The sequence below is a fragment of the Primulina huaijiensis genome, chromosome 18, assembly GCF_012295235.1.
Source record: "Primulina huaijiensis isolate GDHJ02 chromosome 18, ASM1229523v2, whole genome shotgun sequence".
NCBI classification, from domain to species: Eukaryota; Viridiplantae; Streptophyta; class Magnoliopsida; order Lamiales; family Gesneriaceae; genus Primulina; species Primulina huaijiensis.
In genome coordinates this window covers 15,378,071-15,387,836 of record NC_133323.1, presented here as the reverse complement: position 1 = coordinate 15,387,836, position 9,766 = coordinate 15,378,071, and the positions used below count along the sequence as shown (strand labels likewise).

At 41.6% G+C, this 9,766-nt stretch overlaps 1 protein-coding gene across 1 annotated transcript; it reads right to left on the bottom strand.

Moving 5' to 3' along the window:
* Nucleotides 1-839: 839 nt before the first annotated feature.
* LOC140963959 (uncharacterized) lies at nucleotides 840-8,044 on the bottom strand. Its single transcript, XM_073423440.1, has 2 exons — nucleotides 6,911-8,044; nucleotides 840-895 (listed from the first exon to the last, which is right to left on the bottom strand). The coding sequence occupies exons 1-2, from the start codon at nucleotides 7,980-7,982 to the stop codon at nucleotides 840-842; spliced, it is 1,128 nt and encodes a 375-aa protein (XP_073279541.1). The 5' UTR covers nucleotides 7,983-8,044.
* Nucleotides 8,045-9,766: the final 1,722 nt, after the last annotated feature.

Sequence of the window (9,766 nt, the reverse complement as noted above, 5' to 3'; positions counted from 1 at the left end):
ACCATTCAATTATGGTTAGCGTACAGTACGGTCCCTTCATCTCATATATCCCGACCGATTCGACAACCATTGTTATATCGAGAGTTGTCAATGAATCGATACTATGTGTCATGTCGTAGTTGCATCGATGGTGTAATCTATGAAACCCCTTTCATAATTATCATGCTGATCCTGCTCTGCGGCTAGCGCTCTGGAGACAGCGACCTCATAAGTAGTAGGGCTAGCCACCCTAACATCACGGCGCAAGATCGGCCGTAGAAACTCCATAACATGCCTCAACTTGGCTCCAGTATCATTCGCGATCAGGGGTACAAAATGGCAACCCCTCTTGAATTTACGGATGAACTCCGTAACAGTCATATCTCCCTGCCTCAGGGTCATAAACTCCCTGGTCAACCTGGTGCGCACCTCGTCGGTAAAATATTTGGAGTAGAATACGTCCGTGAAGTGCGTCCAGATCAGAGTAGCCACATTCAAAGCTACGGATGCTCCTTCCCACCATAGGCGTGCGTCTCCTCCAAACAGATAGGGCGCACAACAAACTCTGTCTGCATCCCCAAGCTCCAGTAACTCGAAGATAACCTCAAGTGTAACGTACCGTAAATTTTTATTTTTTTTTACTACCTCAAAATTTGCGGAAAAATTTAAGATTTTCTTAAACATAAAATCTATAAGGTCGTCACTCATCATTCATCATATTAATATTTGAAATCAACATCACCAAATAAATTTTTCAACAACATACTTGTTTCAATTGTCTCACATCCAACATAAAAGCAGAGTATTTTAAACTTTTCATAAAAACATAAACTTAGTGGTCCTCGGGTTTAGCCTTCCGCTCAGTCCAAGCCTGCCCCTTGGTCGCTACCTCCTGTCTCCTCTTCAACATACTCACCTGCATCGATCAAGTCTAGTGAGTCTAAAGACTCAACACGTATAAACTGGAGATAGCAAGTACTACATAATAAAACAACATAAAATTTCAAAATATAAAATACATACTTGAAAGTTGAACCTACATCATAAACTTGAACTTACATACATACATAATTAGACGTGCCATCAACTTAAACTTTTCATAAACATACTTGCATACTTGAACATACTTGAACATACATAACTTCAATATTTTTCGTAGAGGATGTTTCAAAGCAAGTGACCCATAACATAATAAATGCCTGATCAGACAAACCACAGTACTGGGCTGACAGAAACGTATCCACTGCCACATACATAAGATCCCCGTTCATAATTTAACGGGCTGGTTGGTCCCCGTTCATAATTTAACGCTTTTCAACCTCGATCTAACCCGTTCATAATTTAACGGGTGGATTGGTCCCCGTTCATAATTTAACGCTTTCCAATCCTAAACATAATTTGGTCACAAGACATTTAGCATACCTCAAAAACTTAAAATATTTTCTTTGCACGTCATACATACTTACTGGGTGTCGAGGGATTCGTTGGACTTTGACTGGGGCCGTTGCTGCAACATACTACATGAAATTTCATAATTACCTTGCATAACTTAGACGTAAATATCATGCTTACTCTCAAGCTCAATAATTTCTTAGGATATTCTATAATTTCCAATAACACGACTTTGATAAATCCTTGCACTAAACCATAACATCAAACCTCAAAATCATAAATAAATTTTCCTAAAATACGTGAGTACACGGACCCCGACCCCGGGTCCATGTACAGGTCCGTCTAGGTACTGCCAAGTAATACTCAAAAGGAATAGGAGGCACGGACCCCGTGCCTAGGTCCGTAAGGGGTCCGTGTTGGCTCGCAAAAATGGCTACTCGAAGGAAACAAAGGCACGGACCCCGTGGAGAGGTCCGTGTCCGGGTCCGTGTACCTGCGGTGGCATGAAACTTACGAAAATTCTGAATGTGATATGCTTAACTCCCTCGACTCGACTGCACAGACCAAGAATCAACACCACGAGCTCATCTTAGGCTACTAATTCAATGACCCAAGCCTAAACAATTGTCCCAAAACAACCAAAATCACAATCAACCCAACAAACCCGTGAACGAGACTTTTTGACAACAAACGGTTCTATACGACATTCAATCTCCCAAGCGCCTAACGACAAGAAACGAAGCTTCATTATACATCCCAACATCATAAATAATATACCTATATGCAGCAACGATCACCCGTCGATCCCCAACGAGGCCTGCAACATAAAACTTCAAGAACACAATTTTTGTAAAAGTTGCAGTTTGAGCAGTCCCACGAAAAACTCCATAACTCACTCAATTCTAATCCAAAAATCTCGAATTTTATATCAAATCGAAGGCATTAAAAAGTTCTACATTTTTGTTCTTGAAAGTTTTCTCAAAATATGAACCGAAATTTCGCAGTTTTTATCAGAACAATAAAAACGAAAATTGTAGATCTAAAAATCGTTTCAAAAGCTGTTCCAACGTATTTGCTCAAACTTCTACACATCATACACATGATTTTAAGCATAAATAACAACACACGCATAATATGACATGATCGATACAGAAAAGAGAGATTATACGTGCCTTTGACGATTAAATAATACCGAAACGACGACACTGAAGCGGAGACGGAGCGAGAGACGATCCGGGACGAAGGTGGCTCGATTTTCTTGAAATAAACTCAACAAAATATTGCTGGAAATTTCAGAGGAAAGGAACGATTGCTGAAGAAGAAGTTGGAGAGGAGAGAAATGATATAGAGGTTGATGGAGGAGAGTTTAAAGAGAAATTCTCTTCTCTCCTTAGTCAAATAATATAATAAAACATGTGTGTTTTGTTTATAATGAAGGGGTGTGTGTATACGTGTATGAGTGTGTGTGAAAAGGTGTTGGAATAATTGAATATTTTAATATGTGTGTGTGGTGTGTAATAAACCACTTAATTAGTAATTATAAAGTGTTTTTAAATAAATAAATCATGCTAATAAAAATGTTAACAAATCAACAAATTAATAAAATTCTAATCCCATAATAAATTTACTAAAATCCCCTAATTGATAAACTTTAAAAGTTTAAAAATCCTAAAATGACTTAATATTTAAATTAGGCTTTAAAAATATTAAAAATTCATAAATTATTTAAAATATCTCAAACCTAACTTAAAATAAAATACCACAATTAAAGTCACTAAAAATCATCCCGGTCTCCTTTCCTCGATCCCGCCTCGAATAATCGTCTGAAACATAAAACTCAAGAAAACATTTTAACGTAGATCAATTAAACATAAATATTAAAATAATGAAATTTCATAAATTAAATAAATGCATAGATTTTACGTATACTGATTTTTGGGCTTTACAGTTTCTCCCCCACTTATAAAAATTTCGTCCTCGAAATTAAGTCTTACCGAACAACTCCGGGTAGCGAAGTCTCATGTCTGTTTCAGCTTCCCAAGTGGCCTCCTCCACTGATTGATTCAGCCACTGGACTTTGACTAGCTTAGTCGTCTTGTTCCGAAGCCTACGCTCTTGCCTGTCTAAGATTTGAATCGGTCTTTCCTCATAAGACAGATCTGGAGTCAACTGCAATGGCTCATGGCTCAGAACATGCGAAGGATTAGCTAGATACTTCCTCAACATAGAAACGTGGAACACATTGTGCACTCCGGACAAATTCGGCGGTAAGGCTACACGATAAGCTAGAGTTCCAACTCTGTCAAGAATTTCGAACGGTCCAATAAATCTCGGACTAAGCTTGCCTCTCTTCCCAAATCTCATAACACCCTTCATAGGTGCTATTTTGACGAATACATGATCACCTACGGCAAACTCAAGATCCCTTCTTCTCTTGTCAGCATAACTCTTTTGACGGCTCTGGGCGGTCTTCATTCTGTCACGAATCTTGACTACCACATCTGCAGTCTGCTGAACTATCTCTGGACCAAGTTCTGATCTCTCACCGACTTCATCCCAATGAATCGGTGATCTGCACTTTCTTCCATATAGTGCTTCATAAGGAGCCATACCTATAGAGGATTGAAAACTGTTGTTGTAGGTAAACTCCACTAGAGGTAACTTCGACTCCCAAGTCCCCTGAAAATCAATCATACAGGCTCTCAGCAAATCCTCCAAAATCTGTATCACACGCTCAGACTGACCATCTGTCTGCGGGTGAAACGCTGTACTGAAAAGCAACTTCGTCCCCATGGCTGCATGTAAGCTCTTCCAGAAAGACGATGTGAACCTCGGGTCCCTGTCGGACACAATCGAAACTGGAATCCCGTGCAAACGGACTATATCCCGGATATAAAGCTCTGCATACTGAGTCATGGAGAAAGTCGTTTTCACCGGTAAGAAATGTGCTGACTTAGTGAGTCGGTCCACAATAACCCAAATGGCATTAAAACCCCTAACTGATCTTGGCAACCCAACGACAAAATCCATAGTGATATTCTCCCATTTCCACTCTGGAATAGGGAGTGGCTTAAGCATTCCTGCTGGCCTCTGATGCTCTGCCTTCACCTGTTGACAAGTGAGGCATTCTGACACAAATCTGCGGATGTCTCGCTTCATCCCTGGCCACCAATACAAAATCTGTAGGTCTTTGTACATCTTGGTACCTCCTGGATGAATAGAATACGGAGATGCATGTGCCTCTGACAAAATATCCTGTCTAATTGAATCAACACTAGGCACCCACATTCTATCTCTGTATCTCACAATACCATCGGACACTGAATAGAGTACACTGCCCTTGGCTTCATCTTTCAGCCTCCATTTCAATAACTGCTCATCTGAAGGCTGACCTGCTCGGATACGGTCTAACAAGGAAGATTGGACCATCAGATTAGACAGCTTAGGAGCTCTGCCCTCGCGATAAACTTCCAAGTCAAACCTTTGAATCTCAGACTGAAGAGATCTCTGCACTGACAGCTGTGCTAAGATTGCTACCTTTCTACTCAAAGCATCTGCCACAACATTAGCTTTCCCTGGATGATAGCTAATTTCACAATCATAATCTTTTACTAACTCCAACCACCGTCTTTGTCTCATGTTAAGTTCTTTTTGCGTGAAGAAATACTTTAGACTCTTGTGATCAGTGAATATCTGGCATCTCTCGCCGTACAAATAATGTCTCCAAATCTTCAAAGCAAAGACCACGGCAGCTAACTCGAGATCATGAGTCGGATAATTCTTTTCATGCACTTTTAACTGTCTGGAAGCATAAGCTATAACCCGACCATTCTGCATCAATACTGCGCCCAAACCGAGCTTAGAAGCATCGGTGTACAACACAAAATTATCTTGTCCTGCTGGCATGGCTAACACTGGCGCTGTGATAAGAGCTTGTTTCAAGGTATCAAAGCTCTTCTGACACTCTTCAGTCCATATGAATTTGACATTCTTCTTGGTCAATGAGGTGAGTGGCACTGCTATCGAAGAAAATCCCTTAATAAACTTTCTGTAGTAGCCTGCTAAGCCTAGGAAACTGCGGATCTCTGATGCATTCTTCGGCTCAATCCATTCTTTAACTGTCACCACCTTAGCTGGATCCACCTCAATACCACTGCTAGATATTATATGTCCTAAAAATGCTATTTTCTCCAACCAAAATTCACACTTACTGAATTTTGCATACAACTTGTGTCTCTGCAAAACCTGTAACACTGTTCTCAAATGCTGACTATGCTCCTCATGGCTCTTCGAATATATAAGAATATCGTCAATGAATACTATGACGAACTGATCGAGGAACGGCTGAAATACTCGGTTCATGAGATCCATGAAAATAGCTGGAGCATTTGTCACTCCAAATGGCATCACTAAGAACTCGTAATGCCCATATCTGGTCCTGAAAGCTGTCTTGTGGACATCTGCATTCTTCACTTTCAGCTGATGATACCCTGATCGAAGATCTATCTTAGAGAACATGGTAGCTCCCTGTAACTGATCAAACAAATCTTCGATTCTAGGCAACGGGTACTTATTCTTGATCGTTACCTTGTTCAGCTCACGGTAATCGATGCACAGTCTCATGCTCCCATCCTTCTTTTTCACAAAGAGCACTGGCGCGCCCCACGGTGAGAAACTCGGGCGGATAAATTCCTTGTCTAAAAGTTCCTGAATCTGTTGCTTAAGTTCTAGCATTTCTGCTGGAGCTAATCTGTACGGTGCCTTAGAGATTGGCACTGTGCCTGGCATGAGATCAATGGCAAACTCCACCTCTCTATCTGGTGGAAGGCCTGTGACGTCATCTGGAAAGACGTCTGGGAAGTCCCTGACTACTAGCACGTCTGCTAAAGATGGAGTGAGTACTTCAAGTGCAGATGCCATGCTGGCTAAGAAAGCCTGACAACCCTTGGAAATCAGTCTCCTCGCCTGGATGCAGGAGATCATGCGAGGAAAACTCCTCCATCTGGATGGCTCAAATAAAAACTGCTCCATTCCCAACGGTCTAATCAGTACTGATCTTTTCTGAAAATCAATCAGAACTCTGTTCTTAGTCAGCCAGTCCATTCCCAAAATAATATCGAACTCTGGCATTGGTAGCAGGATCAAATCTGCATACACTAAATGGCCATGCAATTCTAGATCGATATCTCTGACCACTCTAGTAGCTAACAGCTCTTCCCCTGATGGGACTACCACTGAATAATTCACGTCGAGGCCGATGGTCTTGATATCCAAGTGACTAGCAAACGTCTCTGAGATGAATGAATGGGTGGCTCCTGAGTCTATCAAGGCCTGAGTAGCTATTCTCTTAATGAAAATATTTCCTGAGAGACGTTAGCACCACACGAAACTTATATCACAGAATTACTAACAGTAACCCAAAGCATAATAGGACTCAATATCCCAAGTCACACAAGATAATACTAGCACACTAATAATCCCAAATAAAAATTTCCACATGCAAGTCAAAATAATACTGAGTTTAGGTAGAAAAGTTTACCAGTCAGTAGTGTAGTGTCTGGGTTCGCCTCCTGAGCATGCATGGCGAATACCCTACCCTGAGTTGGCTGCTTCCACTGTGGGCATTCTTTCAACATGTGGTCAGTAGCTCCACATTTAAAACATTTACCTGACCCATACAAGCATTGCCCTGGATGCTGACGGTTGCACTTAGGGCACACTGGAAAATTAACGGGCTTCTGAGGCGCCCCCTGCTGCTGAATGGGACCCTTGCCCCTCGGCGGTCCCTGATAAGGCTTCTTCCCTGGTGGCCCCTGATACGATTTCTTAAATTGAGGCCTCTGATACTGCTGCTGCTGCTGCGGTGGAGCCTGATAGGGCCTCTTGCCCTGCCTGTCTGCCTCAATGTCTCGCTGGTCTTGCTCTGCCGCCAGCGCTCTAGATACGGCGACTGCATAAGTAGTAGGGCCAGCTACCCCCACGTCACGGCGCAAGATCGGCCGCAGTCCATCCATGAAATGCCTCCGCTTTGCTTGGGCATCATTCGCAATGAGGGGTACGAAGTAACACCCCCTCTCAAACTTTCTGACAAAATCTGCCACACTACTGTCTCCCTGTCTCAGCGTCATAAATTCCCTGGTCAGACGAGAGCGTACCTCTTCAGTGAAGTACTTGGCGAAGAACACTTCCTTGAATCCCGTCCAAGTCAAAGTCTGCAAATTCACTGCCACTGACGCACTCTCCCACCATAGCCTGGCGTCCCCTGACAGAAGGAACGTAGCACACCTGACCCTATCAGCATCGGTCAGCTCCATAAAATCGAAGATTACCTCTATGGACTTGATCCATCCCTCGGCTATCATCGGGTCAGTAGTACCCGAAAACTCCTTCGGACTCATCCTCCTGAACCTTTCATATACTGCCTCTGGTCTAGGCCTCTCCTCAGGGCCTACAGTAGTCTGGTTCCTCGCAAACTGTGCGAAAAATTGCGTCATACCCGCAAGCATCTGTGCCTGCATATCTGGTGGTGGAGGAGGAGTGGCCCTCCCTCCATCATAAGTCTCTCTGTCCTCATCCCTTGCTCCACGGGCAATCAAACGTCTAGGAGGCATACTGTTTTAAAATTTACCCAACATGCATGAACATAATATAAATTACATAAGATGCACATAACTTAAATTTTAAATATACCCATGCAGAAATCATGATTAAATACTTATTACATAACATAATTTCAAAACTTTAAAACTCACTGACTGGAGATGGGACTTCGTGAGCTTCTTGTGACTGGCAGTAGACATAACCCTTTACAAGAACACGGCTCTGATACCAACTGTAACGTACCGTAAATTTTTATTTTTTTTTTTCTACTTCAAAATTTGCGGAAAAATTTAAGATTTTCTTAAACATAAAATCTATAAGGTCGTCACTCATCATTCATCATATTAATATTTGAAATCAACATCACCAAATAAATTTTTCAACAACATACTTGTTTCAATTGTCTCACATCCAACATAAAAGCAGAGTATTTTAAACTTTTCATAAAAACATAAACTTAGTGGTCCTCGGGTTTAGCCTTCCGCTCAGTCCAAGCCTGCCCCTTGGTCGCCACCTCCTGTCTCCTCTTCAACATACTCACCTGCATCGATCAAGTCTAGTGAGTCTAAAGACTCAACACGTATAAACTGGAGATAGCAAGTACTACATAATAAAACAACATAAAATTTCAAAATATAAAATACATACTTGAAAGTTGAACCTACATCATAAACTTGAACTTACATACATACATAATTAGACGTGCCATCAACTTAAACTTTTCATAAACATACTTGCATACTTGAACATACTTGAACATACATAACTTCAATATTTTTCGTAGAGGATGTTTCAAAGCAAGTGACCCATAACATAATAAATGCCTGATCAGACAAACCACAGTACTGGGCTGACAGAAACGTATCCACTGCCACATACATAAGATCCCCGTTCATAATTTAACGGGCTGGTTGGTCCCCGTTCATAATTTAACGCTTTTCAACCTCGATCTAACCCGTTCATAATTTAACGGGTGGATTGGTCCCCGTTCATAATTTAACGCTTTCCAATCCTAAACATAATTTGGTCACAAGACATTTAGCATACCTCAAAAACTTAAAATATTTTCTTTGCACGTCATACATACTTACTGGGTGTCGAGGGATTCGTTGGACTTTGACTGGGGCCGTTGCTGCAACATACTACATGAAATTTCATAATTACCTTGCATAACTTAGACGTAAATATCATGCTTACTCTCAAGCTCAATAATTTCTTAGGATATTCTATAATTTCCAATAACACGACTTTGATAAATCCTTGCACTAAACCATAACATCAAACCTCAAAATCATAAATAAATTTTCCTAAAATACGTAAGTACACGGACCCCGACCCCGGGTCCATGTACAGGTCCGTCTAGGTACTGCCAAGTAATACTCAAACGGAATAGGAGGCACGGACCCCGTGCCTAGGTCCGTAAGGGGTCTGTGTTGGCTCGCAAAAATGGCTACTCGAAGGAAACAAAGGCACGGACCCCGTGGAGAGGTCCGTGTCCGGGTCCGTGTACCTGCGGTGGCATGAAACTTACGAAAATTCTGAATGTGATATGCTTAACTCCCTCGATTCGACTGCACAGACCAAGAATCAACACCACGAGCTCATCTTAGGCTACTAATTCAATGACCCAAGCCTAAACAATTGTCCCAACACAACCAAAATCACAATCAACCCAACAAACCCGTGAACGAGCCTTTTTGACAACAAACGGTTCTATACGACATTCAATCTCCCAAGCGCCTAACGACAAGAAACGAAGCTTCATTATACATCCCAACATCATAAATAATATACC

Excerpts from the sequence above, each read along its gene's own strand:
- LOC140963959 (XM_073423440.1), bottom strand. The coding sequence starts at position 7,982 with ATGCCTCCTAGACGTTTGATTGCCCGTGGAGCAAGGGATGAGGACAGA. Across the intron at positions 896-6,910 it reads AGACACTACACTACTGACTG|GTGAGTATGTTGAAGAGGAG; the intron begins GTAAACTTTTCT and ends TGATCGATGCAG.